Source organism: Pelodiscus sinensis, chromosome 1, assembly GCF_052426305.1.
Source record: "Pelodiscus sinensis isolate ZL-2025 chromosome 1, ASM5242630v1, whole genome shotgun sequence".
Lineage (NCBI taxonomy): Eukaryota > Metazoa > Chordata > Testudines > Trionychidae > Pelodiscus > Pelodiscus sinensis.
In genome coordinates this window covers 360,400,260-360,416,885 of record NC_143052.1, presented here as the reverse complement: position 1 = coordinate 360,416,885, position 16,626 = coordinate 360,400,260, and the positions used below count along the sequence as shown (strand labels likewise).

General features: G+C 74.6%; 2 protein-coding genes across 4 annotated transcripts in view; one reads left to right on the top strand and one right to left on the bottom strand.

The window, feature by feature from the left end:
* Positions 1–204: 204 nt before the first annotated feature.
* On the bottom strand, positions 205–15,539 carry CNGA4 (cyclic nucleotide gated channel subunit alpha 4). 3 transcript variants are annotated; one of them, XM_089775843.1, is made up of 5 exons: positions 14,518–14,789; positions 9,777–9,890; positions 5,542–5,648; positions 3,170–4,210; positions 205–1,697 (listed from the first exon to the last, which is right to left on the bottom strand). In XM_089775843.1, exons 1-5 carry the CDS (start codon positions 14,568–14,570, stop codon positions 1,318–1,320), a joined length of 1,695 nt encoding a protein of 564 aa, XP_089631969.1. In that variant the 5' UTR covers positions 14,571–14,789; the 3' UTR covers positions 205–1,317. The 3 variants fall into 3 exon arrangements, with proteins under 3 accessions (XP_089631969.1, XP_089631971.1, XP_089631970.1); XM_089775845.1 differs by lacking the exon at positions 14,518–14,789 and adding an exon at positions 15,415–15,539 and having other exon boundaries at positions 216–1,697; XM_089775844.1 differs by having other exon boundaries at positions 219–1,697; positions 3,170–4,165; positions 14,518–14,782.
* A 28-nt stretch (positions 15,540–15,567) lies between these two features.
* The window catches only part of FHIP1B (FHF complex subunit HOOK interacting protein 1B), a 38,601-nt gene continuing 37,542 nt past the window's right edge, over positions 15,568–16,626 (top strand). The window contains 2 exon segments of the mRNA XM_089775842.1: positions 15,568–15,676; positions 16,194–16,238. The gene's annotated coding sequence lies outside the window, so the exon portion shown is untranslated.

The following is a 16,626-nucleotide window of genomic DNA, read 5'->3' as shown; positions in this document are numbered from 1 at the left end:
AAGGGTCGGGTGTAGGCCATCTGCCCGCTGGGCCCCTCGGTGCAGACTCACCAGTCTAGTGCTGCAGCGCCCCACGATTCCCAGGAACCGCTTCACTCTGTCTCCAGCACGCCTGGCTCCAGGGCTCTTGCTTCTACGGCGCCTTGTCGCTTGCCGCTGGGAGCTTCATTCACGGAGTGCAGTGGATCCCACTCCTGACACCAGTGTGACGGCACGTTGGGGTCCCTCGCCTCCTGCACCCCCAAAATGCCACGAACAGACTCCCCCAGCTGGTAGAATAGAGGTGGTTTATTGCCTCTCCAGGATACAGCCCAGCACAGATGTCACCAGGTCACAGGGCAGGCCTAGGATGCCTCAGCCCCCCTTGATATGGGGGATCCTCGGCCCCTAAATCTCAGCCCCCTCCCTAGCTCCTTCTCCCCTGCTTCCCAGCCAGAAACTCAAACTCTCTCCCCGCCCCGCCCCCAGCCAGGTGCTGGTCTCCCCCCTCTCTTTGTCTCTCCCTGGGCGGCTTAGCCTGGGTGTCTGGGTTAATCCACATGTGGGAGAGTCACTGAATCTCCCATCCCAGCGCAGGGACCCCAGGTCACAGAGCAGACAGCCCCCCACTGCGCCACACAGGCAATGTGGGGCAGGCTGGGGGGACTGGGGAGGCGATGTGGGGCAGGCGATGTGGGGCAGGCTGGGGGGCAGGCGATGTGGGGCAGGCTGGGCAGAGCATGTGGGGCAGGCTGGGGGGGCTGGGTAGGTGATGTGGGGCAGTACACCAGCAGGGTCATCAACCATCTGCCCGTTCCTGGTAACATCCCTCAGGCCCCCCGGGAAGGCCGTGGGATAGGGGCCGCCGGCGCCAGCCAGCAGCAGGCATGGGACAGGTGGCGCCCAGCTGCGGGCTCTGTGGGACCCACACCTGGGTGGGAAAAGTGGTGGGAACATCGGTGGGACCCAGATCACGGAGCTGACCTAGGGCTGGGCGCTCGGGGCGGCGGGGAGGGGCCGGGCGTGGCCGGGCGCTCGGGGCGGCGGGGAGGGGCCGGGCGTGGCCGGGCGCTCGGGGCGGCGGGGAGGGGCCGGGCGTGGCCGGGCGCTCGGGGCGGCGGGGAGGGGCCGGGCGTGGCCGGGCGCTCGGGGCGGCGGGGAGGGGCCGGGCGTGGCCGGGCGCTCGGGGCGGCGGGGAGGGGCCGGGCGTGGCCGGGCGCTCGGGGCGGCGGGGAGGGGCCGGGCGTGGCCGGGCGCTCGGGGCGGCGGGGAGGGGCCGGGCGTGGCCGGGCGCTTGCAGCTGCTGATTGTGCCCCTGTCACGCTCCCCCCCCGGCCCTCACTGCCTGGGCCCCGCCCCCTCCCCGCCGGCCCAGCCCCGCTGCCACTCCAGGCGCTCGATGCGCAGCGCCAGCCGGAGGGCGCTGGACTCCAGCTCGGCCAGCAGGCGGGCGAACTTGGTCTGCAGGGCGTCCAGGGCCTGCTCCAGCGCCGCCGTCCGCCGCCGCGCCGCCGCCTCGCGCTCCAGCTCCGCCTCCTCGGCGTGCAGGTCCAGCTTGTCCATGCGCTGCAGGATCTCCCGGCCCTTGGCCTCCAGCACGGCCTGGGCGGCCGGGAACTCGGCCAGCACTTCCCGCAGGTCCTCCTTGGACAGGCAGAACAGGTCCGAGTAGCCGATGCTCTTGATGTTGGCCGTGCGCCGGTTCCCGGACTTGTTCCCTGGGGAGAACCCACATGCTGGGACCGGCCCACGCGCCCCACTGCCGTCTCCACACGCCCCACAGCCGGCCCCATGCCTCAGCCTACACACCCCACGGCCAGCCCCATGCCCCAGCCCATGTGCCCCACTGCCGTCTCCACTCGCCCCACAGCCGGTCCCATGCCTCAACCTACACGTCCCACAGCCGGCCCCACGCCCCAGCCCATGTGCCCCACGGCTAGCCCCATGCCCCAGCCCACATGCCCGAGGGCCCAGCTCCACGACCCAGCCCAGATGCCCCATGGACCAGCCCCACACATGCCACGGCCAGACCCACAGGTGGCCCCATGTGCCCCAAATCTTGGCCTCTGTGATGCAGTGGGGGGCTGTCTGCTCTGTGACCCGGGCCCCCTGCGCTGGGATGGGAGATTCAGTGACTCTCCCAAATGTGGATTAACCCAGACACCAGGCTCAGCCGCCCAGGGAGGGGGGAGACCAGCACCTGGCTGGGAGGCCGGGCGGGGGGGGGGGGGGCAGGGGCTGGCCGGGAAGCATGGAGAGAACGGGTTAAGCTGGGGTCTAGGGGCGACGGACCCCAACCCTAGGGCCTGAGGCGCCCTGGCCCTGTGGCCACGTCCCGGCTGTGCTGGGCACTCCATAGCCCTGCTCTGCTCTGCTGGCTGCTCCGGGGACCCCGACGCGCCCTCACAGCCCCACACACCCTACAGGAGCAGCTCCACCTCAGAGCCCCCCAGGGCCCAACCCCAGGGAGCCCCCCCAAATAGCCCAGTGGAGGCAGGGGGCCGGGAGACGGGGGGGCCCTGAAGCCTGGAGGGCCAAGGAGTCGGGAGGCCGAGAGTCCAGCCGGCCCTGCCCGCGGCCGGGCGCTACCTTTGATGTTGATGATGCTGATCTCGCCGTGAGGCTGGGGACCGGGGCCCAGCGAGGCCGGGGGGGCCAGTGAGGCCGGGGGGGCAGTGAGGCCGGGGGGCAGCGAGGCCGGGGGGCCAGCGAGGCCGGGGGGCCAGCGAGGCCGGGAGGATGGGGGCCATGGGGCAGGGAGGCCAGGGGGCCAGGGGGCAGAGAGGCCAGGGGGCCGTGGGGCAGGGAGGCCGGGGGGCCAGCAAGGCCGGGGGGCTGGGGGCCGGGGGGCCAGCGAGGCCGGGAGGATGGGGGCCGGGGGGCAGGGAGGCCAGGGGGCCGTGGGGCAGGGAGGCCAGGGGGCAGGGAGGCCGGGGGGCCAGCGAGGCCGGGGGGCTGGGGGCCGGGGGGCCAGCGAGGCCGGGAGGATGGGGGCCGTGGGGCAGGGAGGCCAGGGGGCCGTGGGGCAGGGAGGCCGGGGGGCTGGGGGCCGGGGGGCCAGCGAGGCCGGGAGGCCGGGGGCCGTGGGGCAGGGAGGCCAGGGGGCCGTGGGGCAGGGAGGCCAGGGGGCCGTGGGGCAGGGAGGCCAGGGGGCAGGGAGGCCAGGGGGCCAGCGAGGCCGGGGGGCTACCTTTGATGTTGATGATGCTGATCTCGCCGAAGTAGAGGCCCTCGCCCAGCACGGCGTACTGCGTGCGCCCGTCGTCGCCCACCACGGCCAGCCGCCCCTCGCGGATGAAGTACATCTCGCGCCCGATGTCGCCCTTGCGGCACACGTACTCGTCCGGGCTGTAGACCTGGGGCCGCAGCTTGAGCACCAGCTCCTCCAGCAGGCTCTGCTCGCAGGTCTGGAAGAGCTGCACCTTGCGCAGGGTGGCCAGGTGCACGCTCACGGCCACCTCGGCCCGCAGGCGCTCGGGCAGGTGCTGCAGCACCCGCAGCTCGTCCGTCACCTTCTTGTTGAGGTGCAGGTGCTGGTGCCAGCGCAGGACGCGGCGCTCCAGGCGCCCGGCCACGCGGTGCAGCCGCAGGTAGCCCTTCACCCGGTCGCCGTCGGGGTAGAAGGCGGCCTCGGCCGCGCTCATGGTGGAGATGACGGAGCTCATGCTGCCCATGATGGAGGCGAAGCCCATGACGGCCATGAGGAAGTCGGCCACCATGAAGAGGAACTCCTCCTGGCGCTGGGGGTCGGGCGTGTTGCCCACGGTGGTGAGGATGAGGGTGGAGAAGTAGAAGCTGTAGAGGTACTGGCGCAGCGGGTGCCCGAAGCCGGGCTCGCTGTGGTTGGGGTAGACCCAGGTGTCGGAGCCGTAGCCCAGGGCGCCCGAGAGCGCGAAGTAGGCGCAGGCGTTCCAGTGGATGGCCACGAAGACGTAGAGCATGAGCTTGGCGATGCGGAAGGCGTAGGGGTGGGCCGTGCGCGTCTCCTGCCGGTCGAAGGCCTCGAAGAGGCGCGGGGTGCGCAGCAGCCGGTTGGCCCGCACGGCCGGCACGCCCAGCCCCAGCCGCAGGTACAGCAGGTCGGTGGGCAGCACGGAGGCCACGTCCCACAGCAGGGGCGCGGAGCGCAGGTAGTGCCGCCAGATCCGGGCCCGGTCCTGCACCAGGATCCCCTGCTCCAGGAAGCCTGCAGGCAGAGGGGCCCAAGGCAGCGGGTGGAGCTGGGGAGAGACTGCCAGGCCCTGCTGTTTCTGGGGCACAGCCTGGCATCCCAGGGCACTGCGGGGGCGCGTCTCTGCAGGCGATGGAAACGGGGGGAGGGGCCGTCCCGGTGGGCGCTGGCACGGGGGGGGGGTGTCTCGGTGGGCGCTGGCAACGGGGGGGCGTGTGTCTCGGTGGGCGCTGGCAACGGGGGGACGTGTGTCTCGGTGGACGCTGGCAACGGGGGGGGGGGGCGTGTGTCTCGGTGGACGCTGGCAACGGGGGGGCCGCGTGTCCCGGTGGGCGCTGGCAACGGGGGGGCGCGTGTCCCGGTGGGCGCTGGCAATGGGGGGGGGCGCGTGTCCCGGTGGGCGCTGGCAACAAGGGGGGCGTGTGTCTCGGTGGGCGCTGGCAACGGGGGGGGCGCGTGTGTCTCGGTGGGCGCTGGCACGGGGGGCCGTGTGTCCCGGTGGGCGCTGGCAACAGGGGGGGGGGGCGCGTGTGTCTCGGTGGGCGCTGGCACGGGGGGGCGTGTCCCCCGGTGGGCGCTGGCAACGGGGGGGCGCGTGTGTCTCAGTGGGCGCTGGCACGGGGGGGGCGTGTCTCGGTGGGCGCTGGCAACGGGGGGCGCGTGTGTCTCAGTGGGCGCTGGCACGGGGGGGCGTGTCCCCCGGTGGGCGCTGGCAACGGGGGGGGCGTGTGTCTCGGTGGGCGCTGGCACGGGGGGGGCGTGTCTCGGTGGGCGCTGGCAACGGGGGGGGCGCGTGTGTCTCGGTGGGCGCTGGCACGGGGGGGCGTGTCCCCCGGTGGGCGCTGGCAACGGGGGGGCGCGTGTGTCTCAGTGGGCGCTGGCACGGGGGGGCGCGTGTCTCGGTGGACGCTGGCAACGGGGGGGGGGCGCGTGTCCCGGTGGGCGCTGGCACGGGGGGGGCGCGTGTCCCGGTGGGCGCTGGCACGGGGGGGGGCGCGTGTCTCGGTGGGCGCTGGCACGGGGGGGGGGGGGCCAGCGGGGGGCGCGGGGGCACCAGGGGCTGGGCAGGGACGCGGGGGGCCGGGCGGGGGGCGTGGGACACGGGGGGCCGGGTGGAGGACGTGGGGGGCTGCGGGGGGGCCGGGCGGGGGGCGCAAGGACGTGGGGGGCCGCGGGGACGCAGGGGGCCGGGCGGAGGACGGGGGGGGGCCGGGCGGAGGACGGGGGAATGTGGGGGGCCGGGCGGGGGGCGCAGGGATGTGGGGGGCCGGGCGGGGGGCGCAAGGACGTGGGGGGCCGCGGGGACGCAGGGGGCCGGGCGGAGGACGGGGGAATGTGGGGGGCCGGGCGGGGGGCGCAGGGATGTGGGGGGCCGGGCGGGGGACACTCACCCGTGTGCAGGCGCACGCCGATGTCCAGCAGGTAGAGCAGGTCGCTCAGGTAATCCAGGCTGAGCCACACGCCCAGGTGCTGCTGCTGCACGTCCGGGAAGCAGGACCTGTGTGACGTGGGGGGGCCGTTTGTACGTCTCTGCGATATGGGGGGCTGTTTGCCATGTGGGGGGGCTGTCACTGCGCCGTGGGGGGGCTGTCTCTGCCATGTGGGGGGCTGTCTGTACGTCTCTGCGATATGGGGGGCTGTCTGTACGTCTCTGCGATATGGGGGGCTGTCTGTGACGTGGGGGGGCCGTCTGTACGTCTCTGCGATATGGGGGGCTGTCTGTGACTGGGGGGGCTGTCTCTGCCATGTGGGGGGCTGTCTGTACGTCTCTGCGATATGGGGGGCTGTCTGTGACGTGGGGGGGCCGTCTGTACGTCTCTGCGATATGGGGGCTGTCTGTGACTGGGGGGCTGTCACTGTGCCGTGGGGAGGCTGTCTCTGCCATGTGGGGGGCTGTCTGTACGTCTCTGCGATATGGGGGGCTGTCTGTGACGTGGGGGGGCTGTCTCTGCCATGTGGGGGGCTGTCTGTACGTCTCTGCTATATGGGGGGCTGTCTGTGATGTGGGGGGGCTGTCTCTGCCATGTGGGGGGCTGTCTGTATGTCTCTGCGATATGGGGGGGCTGTCTGTGACGTGGGGGGGCTGTCTCTGCCATGTGGGGGGCTGTCTGTACGTCTCTGCGATATGGGGGGCTGTCTGTGACGTGGGGGGGCTGTCTCTGCCATGTGGGGGGATGTCTGTGACTGGGGGGGCTGTCTCTGCGATATGGGGGGCTGTCTGTGCCGTGGGGGGGCTGTCTGTACGTCTCTGCGATATGGGGGCTGTCTGTGATGTGTGGGGGCTGTCTCTGCCATGTGGGGGGCTGTCTGTATGTCTCTGCGATATGGGGGGCTGTCTGTGCCGTGGGGGGGCTGTCTGTACGTCTCTGCTATATGGGGGGCTGTCTGTGATGTGGGGGGGCTGTCTCTGCCATGTGGGGGGCTGTCTGTATGTCTCTGCGATATGGGGGGCTGTCTGTGACGTGGGGGGCCTGTCTCTGCCATGTGGGGGGCTGTCTGTACGTCTCTGCGATATGGGGGCTGTTTGCCATGTGGGGGGGCCCTTTGTACGTCTCCAGGACGTGGGGGGGCTGTTCACTCTTGTGGCCCTGGGTTCACTGGTTGGCAGTCACTGGGTGCTGTGGGTGACCCCTACTGGCCGGAGTCTGGGGGGCGGATCCTGGGGGCAGGGCACATGGACTATGACTAGCAGCTTTCCAGCTGGCCAGGGAAAGGGTGTGAACAAAGGGGGGGGCCGCCCGGGGGAGGAGTGGCCGGGGGCCGAGGGGGGGCTGCCCTGGGGGAGGAGGGGCCAGGGGCCGAGGGGGGGCCGCCCTGGGGGAGGAGTGGCCAGGGGCCGAGGGGGGGGGCCGCCCGGGGGAGGGTGGCCGGGGGCCGAGGGGGGGGCCGCCCGGGGGGAGGAGGGGCCGGGGGCCGAGGGGGGGGGGCCGCCCGGGGGGAGGAGGGGCCGGGGGCCGAGGGGGGGGGCCGCCCGGGGGGAGGAGGGGCCGGGGGCCGAGGGGGGGGGGGGCCGCCCGGGGCAGGAGGGGCCGGGGGCCGAGGGGGGGGCCGCCCGGGGGGGGGAGGGACTGAGGGCCGAGGGGGGGGCCGCCCGGGGGGCCAGGGGGGGCCGGGGGCCGAGGGGGGGGGCCGCCCGGGGGGGGAGGAGGGGCCGGGGGCCGAGGGGGGGGGCCGCCCGGGGCAGGAGGGGCCGGGGGCCGAGGGGGGGGCCGCCCGGGGGGAGGAGGGACTGAGGGCCGAGGGGGGAGCCGCCCGGGGGGAGGAGGGGCCGAGGGGGGAGCCGCCCGGGGGAGGAGGGGCCGAGGGGGGGGCCGCCCGGGGGGAGGAGGGGCCGGGGGCCGAGGGGGGAGCGCCCGGGGGAGGAGTGGCCGGGGACCGAGGTGGGGGGCCGCCCGGGGGAGGAGGGGCCGGGGGCCGAGGGGGGGGGCCGCCCGGGGGGGAGGGGCCGGGGGCCGAGGGGGGGCCGCCCGGGGGGGAGGGGCCGGGGGCCGAGGGGGGGGCTGCCCGGGGGGGAGGGGCCGGGGGCCGAGGGGGGGCTGCCCGGGGGGGGAGGGGCCGGGGGCCGAGGGGGGGCCGCCCGGGGGGGAGGGGCCGGGGGCCGAGGGGGGGGCCGCCCGGGGGAGGAGGGGCCGGGGGCCGAGGGGGGGGCTGCCCGGGGGGAGGAGGGGCCGGGGGCCGAGGGGGGGGCCGCCCGGGGGGGAGGAGGGGCCAGGGGCCGAGGGGGGGCCGCCCGGGGGGGAGGGGCCGGGGGCCGAGGGGGGGGCTGCCCGGGGGGGAGGAGGGGCCAGGGGCCGAGGGGGGGGCCGCCCGGGGGGGAGGGGCCAGGGGCCGAGGGGGGGGCCGCCCGGGGGGGAGGAGGGGCCAGGGGCCGAGGGGGGGCCGCCCGGGGGGAGGGGCCAGGGGCCGAGGGGGGGGCCGCCCGGGGGGGAGGGGCCGGGGGCCGAGGGGGGGCTGCCCGGGGGGGAGGGGCCGGGGGCCGAGGGGGGGGCCGCCCGGGGGGGAGGGGCCAGGGGCCGAGGGGGAGCTGCCCGGGGGGGGAGGGGCCGGGGGCCGAGGGGGGCTGCCCGGGGGGGGGGGCCGGGGGCCGAGGGGGGGGCCGCCCGGGGGGGAGGGGCCGGGGGCCGAGGGGGGCTGCCCGGGGGGGAGGGGCCGGGGGCCGAGGGGGGGGCCGCCCGGGGGGGAGGGGCCAGGGGCCGAGGGGGGGCTGCCCGGGGGGGAGGGGCCGGGGGCCGAGGGGGGGTGCCCGGGGGGGGGGGGCCGGGGGCCGAGGGGGGGGGCCGCCCGGGGGGGAGGGGCCGGGGGCCGAGGGGGGGCTGCCCGGGGGGAGGGGCCGGGGGCCGAGGGGGGGGCCGCCCGGGGGGGAGGGGCCAGGGGCCGAGGGGGGGCTGCCCGGGGGGGAGGGGCCGGGGGCCGAGGGGGGCTGCCCGGGGGGAGGGGCCGGGGGCCGAGGGGGGGGCCGCCCGGGGGGGAGGGGCCGGGGGCCGAGGGGGGGGCTGCCCGGGGGGGAGGGGCCGGGGGCCGAGGGGGGGCTGCCCGGGGGGGAGGGGCCAGGGGCCGAGGGGGGGGCCGCCCGGGGGAGCCGTGTTCTGGGGTTTGGTGACGGGCCCGTCTGGGCTGGGCAAACCCGAAGGGCCGGGACTAAGTGGGGTGCTGGGGGCTCGGGGCCTGGGTGCCCCCCGGGCCGTGTCTCGGAGCAGCAGTGACCCCCCCCCCCGCCCGGCGGGTCCGTCTGGCTGCGCAGGGGGCGGGGTGGGGCCCCGACGTGCCGTTCAGCCCCCAGAGTCGAGGCGCTGGGGCCACCCCCCCCCCCGCCCTCTGGGGCAGCAACGACAGCTCTGACCCACGGGCCAGCTGGGGCCCAGCGCTGCTCCTCACCCACAGCCCCCTCCCCCCGCCCCCGCCCCAGTCGCCAGCCCTGCACCCCTGCCCCCGCCCCCCTGCCCTGTGCCCCTATCCCTGCCCTGCCCCCGCCCGGTACCCCCGCTCTGTGCCCCCGCCCCCCTGCCCCCGCCCGGTACCCCCGCTCTGTGCCCCCGCCCGGTACCCCCGCTCTGTGCCCCCGCCCCCCTGCCCTGTGCCCCCATCCCTGCCCTGCCCCCGCCCGGTACCCCCGCTCTGTGCCCCCGCCCCCGTGCCCTGTGCCCCCATCCCCGCCCTGCCCCCGCCCGGTACCCCCGCTCTGTGCCCCCGCCCCCCTGCCCTGTGCCCCCATCCCCGCCCTGCCCCCGCCCGGTACCCCCACTCTGTGCCCCCGCCCCCCTGCCCTGTGCCCCCATCCCCGCCCTGCCCCCGCCCGGTACCCCCGCTCTGTGCCCCCGCCCCCGTGCCCTGTGCCCCCAACCCCGCCCTGCCCCCACCCCCCTGCCCTGTGCCCCCAACCCCGCCCTGCCCCCGCCCCCTGCCCTGTGCCCCCATCCCCGCCCTGCCCGGTACCCCGCTCTGTGCCCCCGCCCCCCTGCCCTGTGCCCCCATCCCTGCCCTGCCCCCGCCCCCGTGCCCTGTGCCCCCATCCCTGCCCTGCCCCCGCCCAGTACCCCCGCTCTGTGCCCCCGCCCCCGTGCCCTGTGCCCCCATCCCCGCCCTGCCCCCGCCCGGTACCCCCGCTCTGTGCCCCCGCCCCACCCACCTGCAGATGAGCAGGATCCAGTTGTACATGATGGGCAGCACCATGATGCTCAGCCACCAGTAGTGAAGATCCCCCGCGGGGTCCAGCACCCAGGTCCTCGGGCCACCACCACCGCTGGAGGGACGGAGCACGCGGCCATCAGCGCCTGCCCTGAGTGGGGGGGCGGGCCGGGGACAGGTCCAGGGTGATCCAGAGCGGGGTGGGGAGGGGGGCAGGGAGTGTGTGGGGTAAGGGTTAGAGGGGGGCAGGGCCAGAGCAACACACAGTGAGGTGGGGGAGGGTGCAGGGCCGGGCGACCCGCAGTGGGGCAGGGGAGGGCCGGGCGACCCGCAGTGGGATGGGGGAGGGTGCAGGGCCCGGCTACCCGCAGTGGGGTGGTGGGGGCAGGGCCCTGCAACCTGAAGTGGGGTGGGGAAAGGGAGGGCCGGGCAACCCGCAGTGGGGCAGGGGAGGGCTGGGCGACCCGCAGTGGGATGGGGGAGGGGGCAGGGCCGGGCGACCCGCAGTGGGGCAGGGGAGGGCCGGGCGACCCGCAGTGGGGCAGGGGAGGGCCGGGCGACCCGCAGTGGGGCAGGGGAGGGCCGGGCGACCCGCAGTGGATGTGGGAGGGGGCAGGGCCGGGCGACCCGCAGTGGGGCAGGGGAGGGCCAGGCGACCCGCAGTGGGTGTGGGAGGGGGCAGGGCCGGGCGACCCGCAGTGGATGTGGGAGGGGGCAGGGCCGGGCGACCCGCAGTGGGATGGGGGAGGGGGCAGGGCCGGGCGACCCGCAGTGGGGCAGGGGAGGGCCAGGCGACCCGCAGTGGGTGTGGGAGGGGGCAGGGCCGGGCGACCCGCAGTGGATGTGGGAGGGGGCAGGGCCGGGCGACCCGCAGTGGGATAGGGGAGGGGGCAGGGCCGGGCTACCCGCAGTGGGGCAGGGGAGGGCCGGGCGACCCGCAGTGGGGCAGGGGAGGGCCAGGCGACCCGCAGTGGGTGTGGGAGGGGGCAGGGCCGGGCGACCCGCAGTGGGGTGTGGGAGGGGCAGGGCCGGGTGACCCGCGGCTGGGAGAGGGAGGGGCAGGGCCGGGCTGTGACATAGTGGGGGGGAACGTGCTGGTTTCTATGGGTCTGTGGTAACCCCACTGGCTGCCGCCGGTAGCACGGCCCAGAAGGACGGGGATGGGTCATTATGCAAAGGGGTCTCTCAACCTGTCCTACCAGCTGTGACCGCGCATGGGGGGTCCCCAATATCCTGCACCCCGAAATGGCACGAACAGACTCCACCCGCCAGTAGAATTGAGGGTGGTTTATTGCTTCTCCAGGATACAGCCCAGCACAGATGTCATCTGGTTACAGGAACTGGGGCTAAGAGGCCTCAATGCCCCCTTGAGATGGGGGAGTCCCAGCCCCCCTCCCCAGCTCCTTCTTCCCTGCTTTCCAGCCAGGAACTAGCTCACTCTCCTCCAGCCCTGCCCCCAGCCAGGGCAGCATCCACCTTCCTTTGTTCCTCTCCATGGGGGGTGTCTGGCCACTGGTTTGCATAGTGACTCATCCTGTTTTGCTGGGTCGTGGTACCCACGGCAGCCAGTGGGGGTTACCCCAGAGCCAGCAGCATAGAAACCAGCCAGGTACCCCCACTACTTCACAGTTCTCCCCCCTCCGAGAGCGAACTGAGCAGGGTCACTCCGCTCGTGACCTAGGGAAGTTCGGGTCCTCTGCGTGGGAACCCGCCCCGGGGACATGGGTGCTCCCCTTGACTCAGGCCGGCCATGGCGAGGCCCCACATGAGCTGGCTTCCCTCTGTCCACTCGCTGCCCCGCTCCAGGGCGACTGGCACAGGCCTGTCCTCGGGGGTCACACCCACCCTTCCGCTGGCCTTGATCTCTGGCCAGGGTCTCTCGGGCTGGGGCCATGAGCCCAGCGAGCCTTCTCTGGACAGCCAGGACGGCTTCCACCCCCGAAGCTCCATCCAGGGAGGTCTTCCCCTCCCATAGCTCTCTCAGCCAGCCCAGAGGGTCTATCTGGGGTAGAGACCCCCAAGCCGCTTTCCTCCTGTCTTGGGCCTTCCCGCCCCTCTGGCAGGAGTCACAGGACCGGCAGTACCGCTGCACGGCTGTAAAGATTCCCGGCCAATAGAAGTGCTGGAGCAGCCTCAGCCGGGTGCTCCGGATCCCCCGGTGGCCCCCAACGGGGATTTCGTGGGCCAAATACAGCAGCTTGAGGCGATACTTTCGGGGGACGACCAGCTGCCGCTCTACCCTCCATGCCCTCACCTTCCTGGGGGGGAGCCATTCACGGAACAGGAGTCCACGCTCCTGCAGGAATCTCTCCTGGCCTCCTCTCCCCTGGGGCTGAGCTGCAAGGAGGCCAGCCTGGTCCCTCAGCCTCTGCAAGGAGGGGTCTGCCTGCACCTCAGCCTGGAATTCAGCTGCTGAGGCAGGGATCGGGACCTGTCCCCCACCTCTGCCTAGGTCCGGAGTCCCAGCCTGGCTGGACCCCGTGTCCACTGGGATGGGACCCTGAGGACGCTGCCAGGAGTCCTTCCCTGGACCCACGTTGTCAGCCCCCCGCTGGCTCTGGCTCCGGGTAGTGACTAGAGCCCGCTGGGATTCATGGGGCCACTCCTCTAGGTCATTCCCCATCAGCACCTCGGTGGGCAAGTGCGGGTGCACCCCCACTTCCTTGAGGCCCTCCTTGGCCCCCCATTTCAGATGCACCCTGGCTACAGGCACCTTAAACGGGGACCCATCTATGCCCTTCAGGGTCAGCTGGGTGTGGGGTAGTATCCGCTCTGGAGCCACTATGTCGGATCGGGCCAGAGTCACCTCCGCCCCCGTGTCCCAGAAGCCCGTCACCTTCCTACCATCCACCTCCAGGGGTATGAGGCACTCGCTCCGCAGGGGCCGTCCTGCCCCCACCCGGTACACGGAGAAATCCGCCTCCTGAGAATCAGACCTCCCAGGGGAGGTGCACTGAGCATCCTTCCCCTCTCTCTGAGCTGAGGTTTGCCTGCCAGCCCCTGCCTCTGGGGCAGCCTGCCCTTCCTCCCGCCCCAGCCAGTTAACCCTGGAAAGTCCCCGGTCCTGGGACCTGGTGCACTGAGCCCTCTTGTGGCCTTTTTGCCCACAGCGATGGCAAGTTAGGCTTTGGGCTGTCTCTGTCCAGGCCCTGGCTGGTTCTCTGGGGCGCAGACGACCTGTTCCTTGGTCTCGCCCCGTAGTTGACTCCCTCCGTCGCTCAGCCGAGATCCGGTCTCTGCGCGGTTCCCTCTCTCTCCGGGACTCCCGTTCACACCCAGACCGGCTCTCCATGAACTCATCCGCCAGTCTCCCGGCCTCCTGGGGGTTCTCTGGTCTCCGGTCCTTGAGCCACAGCCTCAGTTTGGGTGGGCACGCTTCATAGAACTGCTCCATCATGACCAGCTTGAGCAGCTCCTCTGCGGTCTGGGCTCCGACTCCAGACACCCACTTGCGGCCGTATTGCGCCAGGCGGGAGGCCAGGTCCACATAGGTCTCCCGTGGCCCTTTCTGTACCCCCCGGAACTTCTTCCTGTACATCTCGGGGGTCAGCCCGAACTTGTGCAGCAGGGCCTCCTTGACTCGGTTGACCTTGGAGCGGGGCGGCGAGTGGACAGAGGGAAGCCGATTCATGTGGGACCTCGCCACGGCCGGCCCGAGTCAAGGGGAGCACCCATGGCCCCAGGGGGGGTTCCCACGCAGAGGACCCGAACTTCCCTAGGTCATGAGCGGAGTGACCCTGCTCAGTTCGCTCTCGGAGTGGGGAGAACTGTGACGTAGTGGGGGTACCTGGCTGGTTTCTATGGGTCTGTGGTAACCCCACTGGCTGCCGCTGGTACCACGGCCCAGAAGGACAGGGGATGGGTCACTATGCAAAGGGTCTCTCAACCTGTCTGACCTGCTACCCCCCAAGGAGAGGAACAAAGGAAGGTGGATGCTGCCCTGGCCGGGGGGCAGGGCTGGAGGCGAGTGAGCTAGTTTCTGTCTGGGAGCATGGAGGAAGCAGCCTCAGCAAAGGCTGGGGGGTTTAGAAGCCGAGACCACTGCCCCATCTCAAGGGGGGCTGAGGCGTCCTAGGCCTGCCCTGGAACCTGGTGACATCTGTGCTGTATCCTGGAGAAGCAATAAACCACCTCTGTTCTACTGGCTGGGGGAGTCTGTTCGTGCCATTCTGGGGGTGCAGGAGGCGGGGGACCCCAATGCGCCATCACACGGGCGACCCTCAGCGGGGTGGGGGAGGGCAGGTAAGTGTCCGGGAGCCCTTGGCAAGAGACGGCCTTGCTGGGTGGGGCAATGGGGGGATGCTGGTTGTGCCCTGGGCTGTGCGAGAGGCTGGGCACCGGGGCCATCCCCCAGTGTTCCTGGCTGCGGGGGGGGGGGGGGGGCAGGGCCTGGATGCATGGGGGGTAGAGAGGGGGCAGGGCCTGGCTGCATGGGGGGCGGGGGGAGCAGGGTCTGGCTCCATTGGAGGGTGGGGGGCAGGGCCTGGCTCCAGTGGGGGGCTAGGGGGGGCAGGGCCTGGCTCCAGTGGGGGGCTAGGGGGGGCAGGGCCTGGCTCCAGTGGGGGGCTAGGGGGGGCAGGGCCTGGCTCCATGGGGGGCTCGGGGGGCAGGGCCTGGCTCCAGTGCTGCCCCCTCAGAGCCACGCTGGGTCGCGGGGCCCAAGGACCCTCCCGGGCGCCCTGCCGGCTGCCAGCCCCTCCGGCTGTGGGGGGGAGGCCGCGGGGGGGCTGGGCCCCACTCACCTGGGGGCGGGCGCCCCGCTGCTCTGCGCCGTGGGGCCCAGCCGCCGGCCCATGCCTGCCCCGGTGACCGCGCCGCGCTGGGGAGTGCCGGCTGGTGCGCGCCGGCTGGTGCGCGCCGGCTCCTAGCAACCGCGCCGGGCCCCGCGGGGCCCCGCACCTGAGCCCCGGCCCCGGCACTAAAGGCAGCAATCAGCGCGGGCGCCGGCGTAATGGGGCCCCGGGGGCAGCCGCTACCTCGCCCCACGGGGCCCCCCACGGCTCTGGGGCAGGGCTGGGGCTAAGGCCAGCCCAGCGTGGGGGCCAGTGGGGTGCCCGGCGGGGCGCGGGCGGGGGGCAGGGGTGAAGGGGACTGGGGAGCAGTGGGGACTGGCGGGGGGAGGGGCAGGGGGCGAAGGGGCCGGGGGGGGCGGGGGGGGCGAAGGAGTCTGAAGGGGGAGGGGCGGGGAGCGCGGGGGGGGGCGAAGGAGTCTGAAGGGGGAGGGGCGGGGGGCGAAGGGGTCTCGAGGGAGAGGGGCGGGGGGGGCGAAGGGGTCTCGAGGGGGAGGGGGGCGAAGGGGTCTCGAGGGGGAGGGGCGGGGGGCGAAGGGGCCGGGGGGGCGAAGGGGTCTCGAGGGGGAGGGGCGGGGGGCGAAGGGGTCTCGAGGGGGAGGGGCGGGGGGCGAAGGGGTCTGGAGGGGGAGGGGCGGGGGCCGAAGGGGTCTGGAGGGGGAGGGGCGGGGGGCGAAGGGGTCTCGAGGGGGGAGGGGCGGGGGCCGAAGGGGTCTGGAGGGGGAGGGGCGGGGGGGCGAAGGGGTCTCGAGGGGGGAGGGGCGGGGGGCGAAGGGGTCTGGCGGGGGGAGGGGCGGGGGGAGGGGCGGGGGGGCGAAGGGGTCTGGCGGGGGCGGGGCCTTTGTTCACCGGCTCCGCAGTCTCAGGCCGAGCGTGCCTCAGTTTCCCTGGGCGCTGCTCGGGGGGGGCCCGGGGGGGCGCAGAGCGGAGCCCCCCGAGGGGCCCGCGGCCCCAGCCGAAGAGGCGGCGCCGCGCGGGAAACTGAGGCAGGGTCAGGGGCGGGGCCTGCCCCGGGGCCTGCCCCCCCCTGCGGGCTGGCCAATGAGCGGCGAGGGGGGCGGGGCCGGGCGGCGGCTGCGTCGGGAGGCGGCGGCAAGATGGCGGCGGCGCGGTGAGCGGGCGGGGCCGTGGGGCTGGCGGGGGGGGGCTGGCCGTGGGGCTGGTGGGCACTGGGCTGGGCGGGGGGCTGGCCGTGGGGCTGGCGGGCACTGGGCTGGCCGTGGGGCTGGTGGGCACTGGGCCGGGCGGGGGGCTGGCCGTGGGGCTGGCGGGCACTGGGCCGGGGGGGGGGGCTGGCCGTGGGGCTGGTGGGCACTGGGCCGGGCGGGGGGCTGGCCGTGGGGCTGGCGGGCACTGGGCTGGGCGGGGGGCTGGCCGTGGGGCTGGTGGGCACTGGGCCGGGGGGGGGGCTGGCCGTGGGGCTGGCGGGCACTGGGCTGGCCGTGGGGCTGGCGGGCACTGGGCCGGCTGGCCGTGGGGCTGGCGGGCACTGGGCCGGGGGGGGGGGGGCTGGCCGTGGGGCTGGCGGGCACTGGGCCGGGGGGGGGGGCTGGCCGTGGGGCTGGTGGGCACTGGGCCGGGCGGGGGTGATGCTGGTCTCAGTGGTGGTCTCTCTCTCTCTTTTGCAGCCCTCGCCCGGCCAGGACATGACCTCGGGCCACCCCCTCTGCCAGGTAGCAGGGCTGTGGGGCGGGGCGGAGCTGGGGGCCCTGGTGGCACTACGTGGGGCAGGTGGAACGTGCGTCGGCCAGGTCTCCCCTCCGGGTGGGGGGTCGTTGCTGGCCGGGCGCTGGTGCCCGCTGGCCGGTCCTGCGGCAGGGGCTGTGGTTGTGGGTCTCGCCCTTCGGCGGGTGTAGTTTCGGCATGGGGCACGGACTGCCTGGGTGGGCTGCTGACCCTCCCCCCAAGACCCTCGCTCTCCTGGGCTGGGGGGGTAGCCGCTGCCCCCTGGCAGCTGCCTGAGCATGGGGCAGCCCCACAGCCTGTGGTCCTGGAGCATGCTGGGTGAGGGGTCGACCCACAAAACTCCAAAGCTGACTCGGAGACTAGGTGGGGACGGGG